Source organism: Phalacrocorax carbo, chromosome 7, assembly GCF_963921805.1.
Source record: "Phalacrocorax carbo chromosome 7, bPhaCar2.1, whole genome shotgun sequence".
In the NCBI taxonomy this organism is placed as follows: domain Eukaryota; kingdom Metazoa; phylum Chordata; class Aves; order Suliformes; family Phalacrocoracidae; genus Phalacrocorax; species Phalacrocorax carbo.
This window is the reverse complement of record NC_087519.1, coordinates 13,717,531-13,739,311: the sequence shown is the minus strand read 5'-3', so window position 1 is coordinate 13,739,311 and position 21,781 is coordinate 13,717,531. Positions and strand designations below refer to the sequence as shown.

Sequence of the window (21,781 nt, the reverse complement as noted above, 5' to 3'; positions counted from 1 at the left end):
TTCTGGTCACTATTCAAAAAGATAAGCTGGAACTGAAGTTAATTCAGAGAAGCGTTGTTAGAATAATGAGAAGAATACAAAGCCTTAATCAGATGAGATTAAGAGATTAAGGAAGTTAAGATCAGGTTCATGTAGCCTACCAAAATGAACCTAAGAGGGAAGGAAAAAAAGAAAAAAAAAAAGCGGACACACAGAAAGACAGAGAAACAGAAGAAGTGCATCAGGTAAAAAACCCACTAAATACCCAACATGTTAATGCTGGCAGATGCACGAGCGGGTATTAATTGTTCTTTAATAAATTAAGACTAGAAGTTAAGTTTCCAACTATTAGAGCAGTAAGTTTCAGGAACAGCTTTCCTGTGGGGACTTGATACATTTATGAAATGGTAACTGACAAGGACACAAGGATTTGAGAGCACTTTTTTAGTCCTGTGTTCCCTGTATCAGTTAGTCAGAATGTGATAGGCTGAGGAGCTCTATATATCTATCTACAAATATCTGTCTACAATCCTATAAAATAGGAGGTAAATTAGTGGACCAACTGAATTAAAAAAAGTTAAATTTACCTGCTGAAGGAGTTGCTCTTACTACTTCTACACCAACAGGAAGATCCAGAGGTTGGCTATATACAAGTCTGGAGCTCAGAATAAGTTTACTAGCAGTCTGAAGATTAGCAATTGATGAAGATCGTGGAATGGGACTTATGCCAGGTGATGTATCTGGAGAAGAATCCACAGTCTTTTGCTCAGGTACACTAAGCTTATTCTCTGATGAAGTAGCTTCAGTTGGTTTTGCTATAAAAAAAAATTTCCAAAAGTGTTAAAAAATTGTTTGTAAGAAAGGACAAGGCATTAATATCCTATAATCAGATTTATTTTCCTTAGCAGTGCTTAAGTTACACAAAAAATAATTATATGATGTATGCAGGCTATGTTAGCTTTATTGCCTGCTATGACTATTTGTTTTAAGACAGCCATAACATTCTGAAATACTGATAGTTTAAAATAAAGAATCCAGTGCTTAAGTATATTACTCACGCTATCAATAAAGTTTTATACTGCGATTGGTATAAAATGCAACCAGTGTTTGTAAGGAATTTTACTGCTCCCTTCGCATTGAAAAATTATTCCAAAGATTCCTGACTTTGAGGCTTCTGCTTGACAAAGGTGACACAATTTGGTTTAACTAAACCACTAAGCTTTAAGTTTTCTTTCATATAATTTAAAATAAATGTCTGTCTGTAAGAAAGTTATAGTCACTCACTCACCTAAACAGGCTTGCACAGACTTGAGATGAAGATGCCACATCTGAAGAACAGAGCAGCCGTTACTATCTTTTTCAATTACTACTAGGTAGAACTTTTCTGAGAAAGGTGGTGGACGATACCCTGTAATTTAAACATATTATCAATATCATGCAATTTACATTCAACATAAATATTTTTCATTAACAGAAGACACTAAAAATTGATACTAAAAGCCCCTGTTTTCTTCTTTGAAAGAAATTGCTTGATTATGAAACAAAATATTCAAACAGTACCATTAATAACATAGAATCATAGAATAGAATACCTCAAGTTGGAAGGGACCCATAAGGATCATTGAGTCCAACTCCCTACTCCTTGCAGGACCAGCTAAACCTAAACCATATGACTAAAAGCGCCACCTGGATGCTCCTTGAACTGACAGGCTTTTGGTGCTGTGACCACTTCCCTGGGGAGCTTGTTCCAGTGACTGACCACCCTTCTCTCAGTGAAGAGCCTTTTCTTAATGTCCAGTCTGAGCTTCCCCTGATGCAGCTTCATTCCATTCCCTTGTATCCTATCACCGGTTATCAGAGAGATCAGCACCCTCCCCCTCCGCTACCCTCCTTCAGGAAGTTGTAGACTGTGGTAAGTTCACCCTTCAGCCTTCTCGAAGCTGACCAAACCAAGTGGCCTCAGCTGCTCCTCCTAAGTCTTGCCTTCGAGGCCTTTCACCATCTTGGTTGCCCTCCTCTGGACTCTAACAGTTTGACATCCTTCTTACATTGAGGTGCCCAAAACTGCACGCAGTACTCAAGGTGGGGCCGCACCAGTGCAGATTGGGATGATCACCTTCCTTCATCAGCTAGCTGTGCTGAGCTTGACGCACCCCAGGACACGGTTAGCGCTTTTGGCTGCCAGGGCACACTGTTGACTCATGTTCCTCTTGCCATCAACCCAAACCCCCAGATCTCTTTCTGCTGGGCTGCTCTCCAGCCTCTTATCCCCCAGTTTGTATGTATGACCAGGATTACCCAGTCCCAGGAGGAGAATCTAGCACTTGCTCTTGCTAAATTTCATTTTTTAACTGATATTTTGTTTGCTCGTGGCTACAGAAGAATTATGAAAAGATAGACTTAGAGACAACCTGAGTATTAGTGGCAAATCTAATTTATTAGATATATTTGCCTTCCCAGTCAGTTTAAACTATTTTGTTAGATTGTAAAGACTCTCTTCCACCTGCCTGCTTTCTTCCTTTTTCTTTCAAAGTTTTAAGTCTACTACCACATTTCCCTGTTACTTTCTATTGTATTAACTTGGAAGTTAGATATATTCACCTTATCACCTGGAACTACATATTGATAATATGTAGTTATAATATATAATATAATATATAATATATAATATAGTTATAATATATTGATAATATGTAGAAAATACACTTCTGTTCTATTTTGTACGTATTTTTATATATAACATACAGCATTTTGAAAAATGGACTTTGTCATATAAGCTAAAATGTTTCACTCTAAGCAAATTAGAATGCCTTTGTTTAATACCATTACCATGTAAACAACAATTCCTATGAGCAACACGAAACAGCTGTTTTACTGAATTCTACAGATTCTCATTAAAAAGGAAACTAGCGTATGCTGGCTAGATTTCAATATACCTTAAGAACACTTTTGGTACCTACTTCATTTCACGTTAGTTATTTTTATACCTTGTGATGGCTGGAAAAATATCTCTGTTTCCTTCCCTTCCACATCTTCCTTATGTGGTTTGTATCCCAGAATGAAGTCTTCTTGAAAGACATGAAGCAATTGTGTGTTTGAGCCACACTGAAATATTAAGTAATAGTTATGTTTCCAGAAGAGTATAGCAACATTTTGTAATAATGCAATTTTTTGTGCAATCTTGCTACTAATGAGGATTACTTTCTTTTATCACGTTGAAAATTATTTTAATGCATCAGAAAAACTAAACATTTGCCTCTTTTATTGAGAACAGCATATTCTAGAACTATTGTTTGTACACTTAAATAATTTCACTGACATCTACCATGCTAGACAAATTCTGTAATAACATTTTTGCTGCAGGTATTGACAGATGAAAAAGTATCTGTTTTTTATTTCTTTAGGTGTGAATAAATGACAGTGGCAAAAACTCTTAGATTTTTATCCCTCCTCAGTGGAAAGACATGTCCGCAGTGAATTGTTTTGGAAATCTAAAAAAAGTAATGGATTGCAGATTATCCTTCTCTTCAATACCTTAACAGCTGTCCTTCCTGACAGCAACAGATTTCTTTGCAGTACCTCCACCACTCTACAAAGGAGGCTGCTGGCAGTGAAATCCTTTCCTGCAGGGAAGGAAAATATGTCCCCCAAAGACAGTGAAGGCAAAGTCTGCATGTTGCAAAACACCCAGTTTTTTCCAGAGAAACATGGAAAGAGAGTATTCCCTCTAGAAAAATATTTTGTAAATCTGAACCTAAAATTGAAGTTCCTATGTGATTAATACTTAAAAGACATGGAAATTTATTGACAAATAGAGAAATACTTCTTTATATATGTCAGAAATATCCAGATGTCTAATTAAGGAATGGTAATACACGCTGTTTTCACAGGCTGCTTCCTAACAGGAAACAGTACTGGAACATGTATGATCACAACAACTGTGAGTAAGAACAAGGTGTAATAATACTACCTCCTCATTGTCTGAAATGTATAGCTGTATTAGTTAACAGATAAAAATTTGTCTTACAAGACAAAAAAAAATTGAAGTTGTATGTGGCTATGATTCCTACATTTTTGAATAGTTAGGTCTAGTTTTTAAGTTTGGGATTTTTTAAAATTACCATCTTTTTGTTTGTTTGGGCTTGGGGGGGATTGTTATTTTTTTTTTACCTTTAAATTATGATGGTTTGTAAATGAGTCTTTAGTTAAATTTTGTTTTCATCAAGATTTATACTTAGAAAACATTTTTACACTCTAACAACCGGCTTTCTGCTCTTAGCAGCTAAAAGAAAGTTGTCTGATTAAAACTTTCAAGGTATCTCAACATTCACAAAAATTCAGGGCAGTCATTAACACCATAAAGAAACGTCATTTCTTTTACCTCTTTTCAACAGATTAGGTTAATTAACAGACAAAGCTATTAAACACCTTTATGTGATACCCTTGAAGAGTTACCCATTTATTTACTTTGTTAGTTATTGCATCGAGTTCAATAATGCATCCTGGTCGAGCAGTAGATTGTTGGCTCACAATGTTAAACACTTCCCCAATAAGTTTCTGAAACAGAGTAAAAGGAGAAGAGTTAGCATATTTTTCCTTCAGACAGAAAGAAATTGCAGTAATTTACAATAAACCGATGCTTTAATTTTCCGTGTTGGCAGAAACTGTAACAGACTTTTTCCAGTTGTCATTTTGGCACTTATGAATAAAGTGCTTATCAAGACATTCGCACTGTTGTGAACCTGTAGCTATTCATGGGGATAGCATACCAGTTTTTATGGAAACAAAACATTGTTTATTTCACGATTTTTCCTTTCATAACATAACTTGGTATCTGTGCCATGAGAAACTCAAATATACTGCTTCACTTTTGTTTAAAGCTTCAGGTTTTGTCACAACATGTAAAAAAATAAATCAGTACGCTTATGTATAAACTGAAGACTATTAGTTTTTGCTGCAATGTTCACAATCATTGCCCCTGAACAGATTCCTCAGACTGATCTGAATACTGACATGCTCCATCTTACAGGATAGCTTATAAAATAACAGAAGAATAGAAAAAAAAAAAGATGTGCTTCTTTTATACAATAACAGTGCAAGGTCAGGCTTTACTTTGTTTAAAGTCATAGAAATGAAAAAATAAAGATTAAAAAGTTGCTTATTACAGAAAAAATAAGAGCAATAACCTGCCAATTCTCTCCTCTCTCACAATCTCTGCCCTTCCTCATATACAGGTGGATACACCTAAATCTTGCACTTCTGTTTTTACCTTCCCACTTGCTCGTGACCCCCCTCTTTTGAGAAGACAAAGAAAGAAATCTTCTTTTTCCTTTTCCCACCTGCTAAAGGTTGGGGAAACTTATCAGGTAAATGTTGTTTCCGTCTAGCCACTTTTAGTAGTAATAGCTGCATTTCTGTCTGCTAACGTTTATAGACAGCCGCAAAACATGGAATTATGCAAGCTATAATGCGTAAGACCCTATACTTAGAATGGCACAAAAATGATACACAAATAAATGAGGACAAACCACTGGAGGGGAAAAAAGTTACCTTAATTACTTTTAATACTTTCAAGGCATTGCTACATAAAACTTACAGATGATTCAGGGTCAGATAATTCATCCAGAAGTTTTCGTGCATCTACAACAGCTTGATAGAGTCTCAGATTTTTGCCATCAGATGCAACAAAGCAAGCACTAGCAGAGTTGCAGTACGTACCTAATAGAAAACACAAAAATTTCATAGTTAAAGAAAAAATGCCAGTCAAATGGCATCAGGTAGTCTGTTACAATCCACTTCACAATATCTGAATATGTTTCTAACATAATTGTCATAAAGTACTGAAGCAAAAAATCTAAGCAAATGTGTGCATTAAAACACCATTAGTTGAACTATGAAATGAAATAACACCCTTTCTGCTCATCTGTGTAACTGCAACTCCTCAGAAAAGTTGAATAATCTAAGCAGAATTCATATATGTTTACAAACCAGTATATAGTACACTTAAGGGAACACTGCCATTCCTTAAAAGGGTTGTTTTCTTCCCTGTCACTTCTAAGCAGGTGCTCAGAAGGCTAACTCTATCTTCCCTAGTTTGTCAAAGATGATTTAGAGTAGGAGTCTAAGGTAAACTATTCAGAAAAGCTGTATTAGCTATAGCTTTTTTTCCTTGTTTACTGTCTTTAGGCTCTCTGGATAAAATTGAGCTCTATGAATATTCCCTTCTACCCTCCAGTTAAAAGTGCAGATACAAAAGTGGAGGGAGAAATATATCTGCAGTAGTGAATAATATATGAAAAACTGTAACAGAGTGTCTCTTTTGCTTCTCTACAGCATAAAGAACAGGCTTGACACAAGGTTTTCTGTTCTGATGTATGTTTTCCCTCTTACATTATAAGAGGGAAGCAGCTAGTTATTTGTGTTTAGAAGACTTTGTGGGATTCAGACAGGAAGAATGTTACTATGTGAGCACAGAAAATGGATTTATTTTATAGATATGTTATGCATTTATTAAGTGTATTTAGGATCTTTGAGGCTGTACATCTTTGATGCCCATTTAATCACTGTAAAGGTCAAACTGGCCTTAATGTAATAAAATAACCTGGCATTATCAGTATAAAATGTAATGTTACATCAACTGCAGAAATGACATTTTTAGTACTGTATACAAAAATGACAACTACTACAATAGCATCTTTATGATAATTCAAGAATAAGTATCTGAGTGGCTGAATAGAGTAACATTTGTAGAGGCAGTTTTCCTAACTGCAATAGAAAGCCCTAAAATTAAATACAAAACTGAAGAATTGTCCTAGGGCATTACACATCAGAATTTGTACTGCCTGACCTCTGAAAAATTATTTTTTGCACTTCTGTAAGGTTAATGTAATCTATTTCTTTAAAAATATTCTGCATTCTATCTGGGCTTTTGTAAACCACTGATAGCCTGAAGAATTTTGGTATTGTTTCAGGATCTTCAAAGCAGAGTTCTTAGCCAGCATGTTAAAAGATTTTGATACTGTAAGTTTTGTCTGAAAACCTTTCCCAATAGTTCAGATACTAGTTCTGTTCAAACCACTGCCTCCTGCAGCTGTATGTGGCCAACAACCCAGATGCCTACGTCATCAGAACATCTGCATGATTAATACCAGTCCAATGCAGAGAACACGCAGTGAAGCTGCCTAAAGCACTAAGGAAAGGGATTGCCTTGTTCTTTGTGTGAGTGATGACTGCTTGCTTACGCAAAGAAGTTACAAAATGTCAGCTGATCCACAGTAACTACAGACACACTCAGACCAGATGAAACGTTTTGAAGTTGCCTTAGCCTCAAATGAAATAAAAATGCTTCATTTGCATACTACAAGGAAATTGCTGAAAAGTTAATATAAATATACTCCAAATACAATAGTAATTTATTTTAACAAATTATGACTCACAGTGTTAACTCTATACGGAAACATGTGAAGTATACTCACCAAGGCAATAGCTGGGAATAAGTGTTGGAAGCCAGGCTACATTAGAGAAAGCGGAGGTATGAAGAGAGTTAATTCGAGCCAATTCAGATACTCCTCCGGTGTACGATAAAGGTCCTATAGGGTCTACACGCCACAGAATCAGCTCACTGTAGATTGCATTTGGATCATGGAATGTACGGGTTGCTGCATTTTTAAGCTGCTGCCTTGAAGAACCTTTCACATGTTTAATAGGATCCATTATTCTGTTTACCCCATCAGAGTCCCATGAACTGTCTGATTCAGGAGTTAACAGAGCATTATGATGAGAAGATGTTAGCAGTAATGGTAAAACAGAATGGCAAGCTAGATCATTGAGATGAAACCGGTGACCGCAGTACCTAAATTTATGTGATACAGTTAGCACAGTAGTGAAAGCTGATTTATCAGCAAAAGTAACTGCCCACTGATTCAGAGAGCCATCTATATGTTTGGAAATCATCATTACTATGGGAGAGATTATATTCACATTTGCACTGTCCTGGGCAAAGCTTGGTCCTTTATTTGCTAGAGTCTTATCTGGAAAGTCCATTGTCTTCTGATGTACAGCATTACTGTTATCTTTTACAAAGACAGGGCAAGCATACATCATAATATTTTTGCTAAGGGAACTAGCATCTCCTGATGGAAACGCAACAGGAATCCTAGAAGAAAATGAAACCTAAACAGAAAAAAAAAAAAAATTAGAATATTACAACCCAGCTTAAGTCTGAATAATTATTAGCTGCTTCACAGGAAATACTTAAAATTAAATTCACGCTGATGTTCAGATATAAAAGAAAGGGCACAATCATTGTTGATTAAGATCATAAATAATAAACCAATTTCAAATATACAATACCTGAACTTGTCGAAAGATGCCTGGAGTGTATTCATCTAAATATTTCACATGCCACACCAAAAAGGTACCATCAATAGGATGGACAGTAAAAAGCATATCCGGATTTCTGTTCCATTCAGTTAGGAGCAACTCAATTTTCCGATCTAACAAAACTGTTGGAAGAGGCATGCGTGGGCCTGCTAGCAGAGATGTTTTGGGGCTTCCCTCTCTTTCTCCATCTTCATGTTCTGAAGAGCCTGTACCAGTCCCTGTCTCTGATTCTCTATCTATAGACAAGTCTGTAACAGAAATGTGACATTTTATCCACTGCAAAGATTTCCCTAACAGTTTCTATTCAAAACAACACAATATTTTTTAATCTGCTAGTAGTACCGTCTGATAAGAACATTTATGCACATCGACGGTAGAAACATCCTTCTTTGGTCTCTCTGTATAAAAATTTGAGGCTCTGGCCTTTGACTATTGCTTCAAACTATGCAATACAAGTAATAATAAATATAACTGTAAAAATCCAGATAGTTAGACTAATGAGCTGCCTAAGATTATTCTGGTCAACTACAGAAAACCACACATTTTATAGGAATGCTGGTTCCAAATTAATGTGGGGCTTTTTTTGTATTTAAGAGGTAATCATAAAATATATGGCATGTGATCATTGATGAAGTAGTATGTATTAGATATTCAGGAAGACTTATCACACACTTTACTGCATTAGTAATCCATATTTTAAGAACTTAAGCATTATAAATGACATAATGTATCATCAGTTTACAGTCACTAATTGGTCTTACTGGTTTCTATAGACAGAGTTTTATTTTTACACATTCTTACTGGACAAGTGACCCTCCCACAACAATGTAAAGTATTTCTGGTAGGATATATTTTCCATCAGTTTCAAAATATGCCTCTCCATTCCCTTGTGAACACTTAGAGTTGGGATGATCAGGTGATCTAAAGTTTAAGATGTAAATCTTACCAGTACCGGAAACAGTGCAGTTGCATTAAAATGAAGCTGTGTCCAACCCTTCTTAGTGCTTGCCATAAATTGTTACGTCATTACTGACAATCAGATTGTAAGGTCTTAGTCATAATTTATAGCTCAGTGGAATATATCCAAAATGGAAATGAAAGACAAAAGCTACCTTTCTTTTTCACTGTGTATATCACTATTGCGTTCCAACAGAGTGCATCACTGAATTTTTCATGCCTACAATTACAGCAGCCAAAACTTCAGCCTGTAAATACCTATTTTAGATTAGTGATAAAATGTTAGCACCTATAATTCTTGTGCTAAATAATTGCATTAGTGTGCTTCAAAATAATTCTTGTGCTACATATTCAATGCTACTAACCATGATCTAACTTCATATGTAAACCTCTTTCTTTTTCTTCCATTTCTTCTTCCTCTTCAGCCTCAACATCAAAATCTTGTTCTAGCTGTTGTTCAGAAATTTTTCTTAGGTGCTGCATAAATACTTCAATAGAGGATGTAAAATGAAATTCTTTATTATTCAACCAGTGAACAACGAAGCCTCCGTTTCCTTCATCTATATTAAAAGCTGTTCCAGCCAAGACTGATGGAATATCTGTGGACATTTTAAAATAAATAGAAAAGCTATCTATTAAACTGCTCATCTTTTTATATACATATATACACACACACATATATACATACACATGTATACAGATTTCTTAATTAAGATATTTATTTTACTTAGAACATAACTTGTTCAAAATTAGAAAAGGCTAAGATGCAGATCAAGTTTCTACATGCAATCATAATAAGAAAAATTAAGATATTTTAACATCAATAAGTTTACGTAAAAATTGATTTTTATGTGAACGGTAAATGATACTCAATAGTTCTAATCGCTCAGTTTCCTATGTTGCAGTGCTGTCATTTCATGTACAGATTTTAGGTAAAGCACTTGATTGCTCTTCAATATTTTCCTGGTTTAAAATATTCTGCATTATTCTATAAAAAGCAGCTGGTTTCTTGCCAAAAAATCTGGTACGGCTTTTTTTTTAATTTCACTATATGTTCTGTAGGATGCAAATACTCTATTCATCATATACCATTGCCTCCCAAAACCCAGCAATCAAACTCCAGGCAGACTTGAAATTTAGATTTCTTTTGTTTTCTCATAGGCAAATATGAATTTAATTGGCTTTTAAAAGTGCTGAAGGTATTCAGAATAAATTCAGCCTAATTTGTCTTAGAAAATTCTACACCAAGTAACAGACCTGTGAAATAACAGTCTTCCTACAAATTTCCTGTATTCAATTAGGCAAAGCAAAGCATGTGCATCTCAGCCCCCTTTGTTTTTGTTTTTCTTTTTTTTCCATTTTATGCAAATATTATAGTTTTATAAATGGTTGTATTTCACCTGTATTAGGGTTGATGCTTGCTGCTATATGGAAGTGACCAAGCACATTTGCGTGATGTGAAATGTGACGCTGAACTTCATGAGTACCCTGCTGATCTGGCAATACATCGGTGTGGGTAACAAGAACTGAAGATCTCCTTTGTCCTTTTCTCATATTTTTCAAATGGTGAATTGTCTGGTATAGTTATAAAAAATAAATTAAGAAATACTAAAAACCTGTAAGGTAAAAATCCACGCTAATATAAAACCTAAAGCTTTTTAACTTCCTTCTATCAAAGAAGTGGTGACTAATTTCAAAAGGATTATTTTAAATAGATTTCAGAGATTAGCAACACTTAGGTACATCAGTTCTAGCCAAAGGCAAAGCTCTTCTAACAGTCTTCTGAAAGTTCCTTTAATATCTGCTCCAACAACATGACAAAAATACACACTATTTTGTGTAATGTTCATAAACAAGATTACAACAATCTAAAAGCAATAACCTTTGCAATATAATTTTATAATGAATTATTTTTGTATATCTGAAAATTGCTGAAACCGCAACTGATTGAACAGCCCAAAGTACACTGGGTTCCACTCTCGCTGTTTGTTGGTGGTCATGATATGCAAGAAGTAAAAACTTAGTCTGGTTGTAATAGTCTACAAATGAGTGGTGCGATGGTTGGGGTTTTTTTGGGGTTTGGCGCCTTCTTTTTATATTGATAGATTTTCTCTTACTGTAAACTTAAGAGACTTGATATGACTGCCACTGAAATTTAGGGCCCCATAATACCACCTTTTGGAAATGCAATTCTCAAATCAGATAATTAAAAATTAAGAGTTTATTTAATGCTTCTGCTGCTTCTATAATTATAGACTTTCAGACCCCATCAGAATGAAACCATCCCTTACTATTCCATATTAAACATTGTCTCTTCCCATCACTATTACTTAGCTATAGAAAAAGTTGATTGAGTTTTAAGAACATGGAACTTGGGTGCAGTTGCAAAGTCTCTGACTTTTTCAGGGTTTAGTAATAGACTTCAAAAACTGACATGCAATAATTCAGACTACTCTGTCATGCTTATAAGAACTAGATAATACACATTCTTAGAGTTCTACATCCTCTAAATATTTAGGTTTTAAGAATCTCAAAATAAAAAATTGATAAAGTAAGTATTTACTTGTACCTCTAGTGCATGCTGTATTTTGTCCTTTTGCTTTCCAGATTGAGAGATGGTGCTGCTAATGCTGGAAGTGCTGGTTTCACAGATCTGCTCACCAAGAAGAGTATCTTCTGGTAACAACGTCTCTGCCCACAGCCGACAGATGCCATCAAGACATGATGTGAGTAACACATTACATACCAAACCCCTAATGACAGACGTATCAAGGTTACTACCCAATGTATTTAAATTAGCTATATGGGCACAGCAGAAATTAGGGGAGTATACAAGTATTTAGTATTTATTGTTTCATCCAAACTTCTGCCTGTCCCCTAACTAAAGGTTTTATAACATGAGTGAATTTTGGCATACTGATAAACCCATAGATTACTGGCAAAAGTGCATGTGAACATAGAAGAGTTATTATTTGATAAATGCAACAGTTGTTATAGAACTGCAGTCATGAAACTGTCTAAACTATCTGACTTCCTGGACTATGTGAAGAATGCATAACTTTTACTAAATAATGAAAAGTGAAGGTGAGGAACTAATTAAACACCATTATATACAACAAGGCACAGAAAATAGCTTACTAAATGCTACTTAGTTAAACAAATACTTTATTTCCAATAACATAGCACCATTTGGTGAAAACAAAGCCTTACATCCATGCTTCCTGGCATAACTTGAGAAGGCACTGAAGTTTAGACCATATTTTGGAATAAATCTCACCTGTTAACATGACTATCGCTATTGTACTAGGTAATACAGAAGCTTATGGGAAGATGTTGATATGTTTCTTTTCTTGTATATGCAGAGAAATCTAATCATGTTCTTGATGACCCAACTTTATGCACAGCATTAAAAAATATCTGGTCAAAGGCTTGCTTGGTTTTTTTTTTAAAAAAGAAAACTCTCAAACCTGGGCATGTACTTGCTAATGTTACGCCATGAAAATCCTGTCACTGCTCGAGGATGGGCCAAATAAACAAATGAGAAGTGGATGACCCCTGGGCATTTTCTCTTTTCTTCATTCTCTCGGGGCAGAAGAGATGACTTCCAACCAGTCATAGGATACCAAACCTTTAAGAGGCAGTCATCCTAGGTAAAGCAATAAAAAACCATGGGGGTTAGCTAGCTATAATTAAAAATGTCACAGAAAGAAAATATATAATAATAAGGAAACTGTTCTTCTGGTATCTTTCATGAAAACTTGATCTGTGGCCCAGAACTACATGCTGTTTTTCAGACAACCAATTCTGAGACCACTTATTTAATTGGTCATCCTGGAATGAATTAAAGGACCAAAGAAATATTCTGCTGGCAACACTCCACTCCCATAAGGAATTTTTCTTCCAGTCCAGTTGGCCCCCTACTTTCCTCCTGGTTCTCTATGTATTTTCTGCATAGCACAATGCATGTCCATTTCCCTGCAAAGATAGAAGCCAGAAATAGGCTGCCACTCACACTCCAATATTAAGCTCATTAACAGTCAGTTTCTCCACTGAGACAATTTATGTTCTAAGTCCCTGTTGGTTCCCATGCACAGGAAGCTCGACTTTTGTGGAAAGCACTGTACCTACTGAGCACACAACTGAGAGGCAGATGCATATTACAACCTTCCCCTCCACCAGTACAACCTATGCTACCTTTCTGGTTCAAATGGTTGGGCACTACTGACGTAATTGATTGAAACAAAAGTGAAATGCTGACCCAGCAGCGCTACAAATGCTAATATGTGAGACTGGAGTATGACTATACTGATGGGAGCTAAGGACAACATTACTAGTATGACAACAGTACATTGTACACAGCTGGATGCCACATTCCTGGATTTCAGGACTTGCTGCTGGAGTGGAGGTACAGAATAAAGTAAATAAATGAATAAATTACAAACCTCTGAGAGTGTAGATAAAAGATAGTATTTCCTGACAAGCATCAAAAAGTACAGTATCTGACCACAGATTCTGCAAGAAGGAAGTCTGACAGGCAGCCCTGTTAAGAATTATGATCAAAGCTGTGTATCTCATGAAACAACTAATATAGAGCTCTCCTACAGACAGAAAATGACTTCTGGAACCATCTGCCTTATCTACTTAGTCAAATTCTAGCTATATAAATGTATATTCATAGGAAACAGAAATATGGAATGAAGCAAATATTTTGATAATTTTCTAACCACAATGATTCTAAATGTAATATTTATTAATGTGTTCCAAGTATGTTTTTAGTCATAAAACAATGCAGCTCATGAATCAGTTGTCCTCTTTAGTTAAGAAAAAGGTTCCTAAAATTAATCTCATTGTTTGACCAACATTAATTGCAAGAAATAAATGCTTACTTATCCAGACTTGAAAACCAAAGGGAATCACTCAAATGTGAGGGTTACATTAAAAAGAATTGAAAACTTAACTGAAATAGAAGTTCAGAACTGATAGTTGAACCCAGAATTCACTAAATAAAAAATCTTTTCTAATTTATCCACTGAGGTGTGCATATTATACCAGTTTAAATGTGTATGTGCTCTATCATAATGATCTAATATTTACCCTCATTATTTCCAACAGAAGTAGAAAAATATGTTTATGCATATCTGAAAGCTTATCTAAGTATACTTTATCTAAAACATATATATACATGCACACACAAGTCTGTATCACTGTCACTATTTTCAGGTTGATTCTCAAGTATTCAGTAGGATTACACAGCTAAATCCAATTTCTTGTTGATGAAATTCATGGAATTACATGAAATATAGCATTACACACGAGAGGATAATTTAACATAGCTCAGACTACAATAGAGATTGTGGTCCAGGACTACTCTATATTACTTATTTACTTTTGTCAAACAAATGCAAAACATTGCTATCACTTATTTAATTATTCTTGTTTTGTCCTTACCTTCCCAGCTGTTGCAAAGTATTCACCATCAGGAGACCATGCCATCAAATGTACTGCTACTGCAGTCCTAAAGAACACAAGAGTAGAGTTTTAAGTTGTAAGTAAAGTCTATTTATTCTGTAGTATTATTCCATATCTATTCAGTTGATTAAGTATTACTGTTCATTATTTAAATGAAATCTATTAATATTTTATGGTTGTTGCTTTAAGCACACTTCAGAAATAGCAGAAGCATAAAAAGTATTTGCCAGAATAAACCAAAATATTTAGTATTTTCACAGTTTTACAGAAAAACAGCCCATAAAATAGTTTTAAGTACAGCAAGCCTAGGCTAGACCTGATGAGATCACAGACAAAGTTTGTCCCACCTGGTCCTCTATTCCCAGCGAAGCCAAGACAAATAGTAGGAAGAAACTAAAGCAAAGACCTTTTAGATAATTTGTGATACTATTTGTTTGTGACTACAGCTTATGGGTCAGCTGTCTGAAAGAGGAGAGCAGCCTATACAGTGCTTTGTGGGCACAAAATTTAAAATGGCTTCAAAAGAGTCAAGAGAAAACAGGTTAACAGGCAGCTGCTTCCCAAGTCTGCACACATATAGAAATGGCTGATCGTGAAGCACTTCTGTAACATGGATCTCAAATAGAACTGGGTAGGAGTTTCAGGACCAGAACCCTCTTCCTAAGATTCAGGAAGCAGCTCTCATCTGCATGAGTGTAGTGTATCTGCCTGCTACTGCTCCTCTGTTCAGTCTCATCCAATACCTCAGCACTACTTTCAAAGATGAGAAAACAGGGACAATTTTGATACATTGCCACTGCTACAGTTTGGGTAAGCCTCTGACTAGGTAATCTGGTGATAGGTCACTTTTTCAAGTGAGGAATTTTTATTTGAAGTAACTCACATTGTTTGAATTTTATAGTATTTTAAGCTGATTTAAAAGCATGTTTTAAAATATGGTTTTGGAGAGAAGGCAGGATTGATATATGAGGTGGCACTACAATTTGTCTTAAAATAAAAATTCCCTCACTCACTTGCACTGCCAGACACATTTCCAGTCATTTAGAACTGGGAGAACTTTATCATCTTTGATCTGACTGTCAGGATCATCATCTTCATCTTCTTCTAGAATGTCACTAGATGGAGGGGCCCACAATTGCAAAAAGTCAGTTGCGGTCAGCAGCCTGTTACCTGAAAGTGAGTAATATCAAAGCTCTGAAACCAAAATGATGCATGTATATTGAAAGATTAAGCCTGTCATCATATTTGTTTGAGAACTATTCAATAAGGTTGAAAACTCAACTTTATAAAGTCCATTTTAAAGAAGACAGGGTGTTCAATCATATTATACAACTGTCTTTATTAAACATTTTGAACTGATAACACCTTTTAAGAAAGTGCATCAATGTTTTTTGATGACTAAATCACAGATCATATTCAATAATGAATGTTGCTGATGGTAAAAAGCCATTCACATCTCAAATAAACAGACACTGTTAGACATCTTATAAATATCTGTGATAAAATCATTTTTAAATGATTATCAGTGGTAATTTAAGTCAATTATCAACTTAACACTGTGATTGTGAAACTAAGATCTTGTGTAAGAGCTCAAACACTTGGCACAGTATCCCCACAAATGGTAACTGTAGCCTCACATTTTATGCAACACGGCCTGAGAACCGATAACCTAAAATTTCCATATTCATGCTCTCACTTCATTACAATAAAAATAATTTGTGTTCAAGTTCTCCTAACTACAAATGTTGAACAAATACTTCACAAACTTCACACTACCTTGAGGATCCCATGCCAGGTTGTAAGTCATAGAACTGAGGAAGAATTGCCCAGTTTTAAGCCACTGACACTTCAGTTGCTGTAGTTTAAAAACAGTAAAAGATTAATTCTCACATCAATAGCAAAATACAAAGGTATTGGTATTTCTTTCTTTCTCTACAAAATTGCTATTAAGCCTGTTGCAAGAACATTCAGGACCTAGTTTTAATAAATTCTTTTCTAAAAATTAAATGCATCACAGAGTGCTCTGCAAACCAGATCTGGACCTGTCACACACACACAAATATACTTGTAAATTACTTTAAACTAGTTAGGTAATACATTTATAACATCATAAGGGATGGCAGTACAGATGCAACAAAGGTTGTGAAACCTGCTTGAGAACGTACTTAATGCTTGAGTGCTCAGCCATGGCTGTGCTGTTAGAACAAGCCTGGGTACATGTATATAAGTCTAAGTTATATTTCTGTACCACAGAACCGACAACCTCTTCAAGTTAAAGATACTCCAACTTGTCACCATGCCATTCTATGAGACTCAAACCATGAGATTCAAGAGCAAGACGTTGTTGTGAACTTAGGAGGAGTGCAGTCCCCAGTTCAATTCATGCCATGGAAGATTCTACCCATCCAATTTTATTATGGATGGTAGAAAACATTTATTAGTGTTTTGTGTGTTGATGTAATATAATAACTGGCAGATAGACTTTTACTTCTTCTAAGAACCTAAACCAATCTACAATAATGAAATACATACTTACACAATTTCTTTTATGAGAATTTATACCAAGTGGTTCAAAAATGCAAACAGCATTCCCATATGATGCTGCAATCTGGAAAAAACCAAAAAATTGAAGACTCAAAATGTAAGGTTAGGAGATAAGTGTAACCGCTCCTCAGTATTCCAAAATAGCTAAAGAATTTCCAGTACCTCTTCTATGTGCCGTTGTTCAAGAAAAGTGAAATTAATACAAATGTCTTTACCTGTGTTACAGGTATGCTTTCTTAAGGAAGTTGAGAAATACATACTTCTGAACAAGCCCATCTTTAAGGTTTTAACTCTAAGTAGGGAAGATATCTTGTTCAGTGGGATAAACACTGTCAATCAGATCTAATATATTCTTCTAGGGCAACTACTATTAATGCATAGGGGAAAGATGATGCCTTCACTCCTGCTCACATTCTGTCTACTTCACAGCTAAATAATAAATTAATTATTAGTGTCTGGGTCTCAGTGTGTTCCCAGATTCCATTTTGTACCACTAAATAATAATTACAAGAAACAGGAGGAAATGTAATTCTGTTTTGAACAGTTAAATACATTTTGAGGGGAGACAAATGGTAAACAGAAAAACCGAAGTACTTTTATCACTGAAACCTTCAAATTCTTTCACCCACTTATTTTGCAGAAACCTCCATACACAAAATGGTCTTTATTAGGAATTTATCTGGTTGTGTTCCTAATACTCATATACTTATGAGTAGTTTTGACTATCTTTAAAATGGCTTTTTCTTCCTTAAAAGATTTTTAAAAGAAAAACTGTTTAAGTTCTTCCCATTCAGGATCTGGCTTCCTCAATACAGAAATGAGGTAAAAGTTTCATTACATTTATTACGAAACCCTATTTCCTCTTTGGGGGAGGGGAGCGGGAAGAAAGGTTTCAACAACACACTCCCAAAGAAAAGAACAGACCATGAGTTCAGAGTCACAAAAGGTGTTACTCAGAAAGTTACAGATCAGTAAAAACTGATCTTTATCACAAAAATAACTCATTAATACCATTAACGTATTATGTTTCTGTTTAATTATTTAATTTAGAGTATTCTAATTTTTAAATAATTCTATACAAATTTATTAAAATCCTTACCCTGCCTTGTCGTTGTGAGCACTCCACACAACTGACCTGGATGTTTCCATGTTTAGCACCGGGAATAATTTGCACACATTCAAAGTCATTTGCCAGAATAACAATGTCACAACCAGAGCCATATGCCTGAAATATTTTTTAAAAGAATACAGTTAAAAATGTATTTTATAAACTAACTGAATTCTTATTATATGACTTACGTTTTTGAGAGATCTGTGAAAATCTCCATTGAAACAAGATGTTACTATGTAGCAGGTTTATTCCTTGCCAATTCAGTAGCACCAGCAGAATAAGCAACAAGTAAAAACAAAGTAGCAAAGGAGACCTTAAATCTTCCAGGGTTTAAATCATGGCAAACACAGGGAAAAAAAAAAAACCAAAACCAAACAAAAAAACCCAACCAACCAACACCACCAAAAAATCCCAACCAACACCAAAAAACCACCAACACCCAAACAAAAACCCCAAACCAAACCACAACCAACCCAAAAACCAAACCCCAAACTCACTCTAGAACTCAGGCTCTGTGTGTACTTACTTTCACTTTTGTTTGTTTTATGGAGGTTTTTTAGGTTTTAGTTGCCTGGTTTTTTTTTCTCCCCTCCAATTCTTATTACCTCTTAGAGCAAGGCAACCAAGAGTTTACTATTCAGATGCACTTATTATTGAATTTGCATGAAAATGTCTTAAATATGTGTGTGTTGTGCCCCCCCGCTTTTTTTTTTTTTTTTTAAAAAGAATATTAAGTGATTCTTTTCTATAAGAATCCAATTTCTGGGCTTTTCTGAGTTTTAAGAAGTATATATTACTATAACACTGTAAAAAAACAAAGATATATTTTGGATATATTGTATTTTGTGCAATACACGTTATAGCCTAAGTAATTTGTTTAAGAATACGTTACAGAAAAATGATAGCTTGCAGCTATCCACAGTGGATAATCAAAATGGAATAGGATTATTTCCAGAAAGTAAGAGAAAGAAAGATGAGATTCTGAGGTAAGTTCTGGCATTGAACAGAAAGTCTCTTTGTTTTGTTGTTTTCCTATTTTTTATCTTGGGATTTGTTGCAGAACAAACTCCACCAGCGGTGTGGAATGCTGGACAGACCAGCAAATATTCACAAGTAGGAAGGAAGAAGATGGAGACCAGGATGTTGAATGCCCGTAAGTAAAGAGGAAGATAAAAGCAGTTCCTCGTTCCAGTAATTTACTTAGAATTCTAATGCTCACAAGCCATTGATTCTCCTACTATTTACTTCAAAGGGTGACCAGTTAAGACAGCAAAGAATTGAAAGACTCACTCGCTTTTCAACAGTCTGCCTCATACATAGTAACACAAATCTACTAAAAGACTTAAGGACTTAAACCTTTCTAATACCCTATTTTTTCATAGTTGGTACTGATAGTTCAAAATTTAAATTAAATTTCACTTAATAATGTAATATATACTAATATTATATATTATGTACTACTTTTTATATATTATTTCATATTACTATTTTATATTCTCTATTATGCATTATATAATTATTCAATGATCTTAGTAACAATAATATAATTAATAGAATATAATAATAATACATTTTAAATTGAATATAATTTATCACTGGTGGTAATCCTGTTACCAGAAGATATGGACATGTGTCTTGGAAATTATACAGGGAAAGGAAAAGACTTCTCAACTATAGTTCCCTTATGCTTACTGTTCTTAAACATGCACATGTGTGTGTGTGTGTGTAGAGTTGATAATGCATGAAACAGAAAATATTTTATACCTGGGTATGTCTGTTGACTCTGTGAAGCAAAAGAATTTAGTGTCTTCCTTTTCAAATGTTTTAGTTTCTCTTCTCTCCTGTCCCCTATCTGCACTTATAGAGCAAAAAAGCAGTATTTTTCTGGCTAATTATACTCTTCAGCATATTTTTTACAAAGTTGAGTAAAAAGGTCCCTGTGAATTAAACGGGTGGTTTACAGTAGAAAATATTTTTTTAAATTAAAGAATCATCAAGATTTGGAGATCTCTTTCCTAAGTGAAATCTTATTACTGTCACTCATATCCTTCCTACTCTTTGCCTGTGTTTGGCACTGCACCAACAAGTGACTCAGCACACCTAAGTGTCCTATGCCAACAGAGAGGATCTAGTCTGTCAGAGACCTTAGTCAGAACACACTCCAAAGAGCAGGGTATCAGCCTTCAGCTCTAGGTTCTTTGAGCAAGTGCTGTCTCTTGGTTCTAGGGTAATTTTCTCAGTGTAGGTATTTATTCTGAGAAAATCTCTCATTTCTTCAAAGTATATCAAGGTATATTTACCTTAAATCTTAAATTTACCTTAAGAAGTACAATTATAACCCCACCTTTGAGAAAAGGTGTCCCCTCATTTTAAAATAAGTGTTCACTTTTTCACATTTATAATCTCCAAATTTCTCAGAGCAGAAAAGGTCAATATACTTCTCTGTACTGAAAGGTATTTCCATATTTCACATTATACATCTAAATACAAGTTTTCCATTTCATTACTTTTATGAGGCTTTTCTAATATACTCAATATATTAACACATTTACACTTGAACAGAACACATTTCTATTAAATCCTCTTTTCATTTGCCCTTTCACTCCTTAAGCTGGTAATGCAGAAGCACCCTACACTGGCAGAGAATAGGGAAGTGTCACAACATTTAACATCAGTAGTTCCTTCTTAAGGATTCAGTTGACGTCTTCAGGGAGATCATTCGTGCCCACACAGGTCTCTCCTGTCAGAATAGTGGTCGCAGTATTTGTGGCAATGGACTAACAATCTGCATAGCCTGATAAAAGGGATGGAAAATTGGTAAGCTGTACAAAAGGGAAAGAAGGAAAATAAGATGCTGAGATACTGTAATGGATGAGAGCAGCACAGAGGTCTTAGATACACAGAAATAAAAGCAGTCACTGAATGAAACTAGTGCAGTAAAAACCTCCCACATGGAGTATACACCAACCTCCATTTCTAATGTCGCTGGTAACTTCAAAGAGAAAATTAAATGGATTTGAAAAACCACCAGAATGCAAGGATGACTTGCAGGATCCATAAGTCACTAATAAGCTGTAGTTTGCCAATGTCAGATCTGGGACCACTGAATTGAACAATGACAAGGCTCTAATTGAACGCAGGAACACCAGACAGAAGTAGGACAGTGTGTCCTCCTAAGAGTTTATGCTTTACCCTCAATTTTCAGATAACATGAAAGCAGCATGTACATATCCCTTTTACAGGTGCCCATGTTTTCTGGTTTGGTTCTCCACTTTTAGTGTTGAACACTGGAACTAACAGACAGGGAAACAATTATGCCTTCACATTCTTACCTTGTTT

General features: G+C 35.1%; 1 protein-coding gene across 3 annotated transcripts in view; it reads right to left on the bottom strand.

Annotated features, from left to right (window-relative positions):
* Window positions 1–21,781, bottom strand: part of DMXL2 (Dmx like 2) — a 55,953-nt gene that overhangs the window by 29,297 nt on the left and 4,875 nt on the right. For 2 of the 3 annotated variants that reach the window (XM_064456394.1, XM_064456393.1), the window contains exons 2-17: window positions 18,431–18,556; window positions 17,324–17,395; window positions 16,564–16,642; window positions 15,801–15,957; window positions 14,767–14,833; window positions 12,786–12,964; window positions 11,888–12,071; window positions 10,719–10,893; window positions 9,684–9,917; window positions 8,332–8,609; window positions 7,455–8,151; window positions 5,576–5,697; window positions 4,447–4,536; window positions 2,967–3,084; window positions 1,268–1,387; window positions 567–794 (exon numbers count right to left, since the gene is read on the bottom strand). In XM_064456394.1, coding sequence (XP_064312464.1) covers window positions 567–794; window positions 1,268–1,387; window positions 2,967–3,084; window positions 4,447–4,536; window positions 5,576–5,697; window positions 7,455–8,151; window positions 8,332–8,609; window positions 9,684–9,917; window positions 10,719–10,893; window positions 11,888–12,071; window positions 12,786–12,964; window positions 14,767–14,833; window positions 15,801–15,957; window positions 16,564–16,642; window positions 17,324–17,395; window positions 18,431–18,556 — 2,926 coding nt within the window. Of the gene's footprint in view, window positions 1–566; window positions 795–1,267; window positions 1,388–2,966; window positions 3,085–4,446; window positions 4,537–5,575; window positions 5,698–7,454; window positions 8,152–8,331; window positions 8,610–9,683; window positions 9,918–10,718; window positions 10,894–11,887; window positions 12,072–12,785; window positions 12,965–13,760; window positions 13,859–14,766; window positions 14,834–15,800; window positions 15,958–16,563; window positions 16,643–17,323; window positions 17,396–18,430; window positions 18,557–21,781 lie in introns of those variants that run through there. The other variant, XM_064456395.1, reaches the window with a different exon arrangement.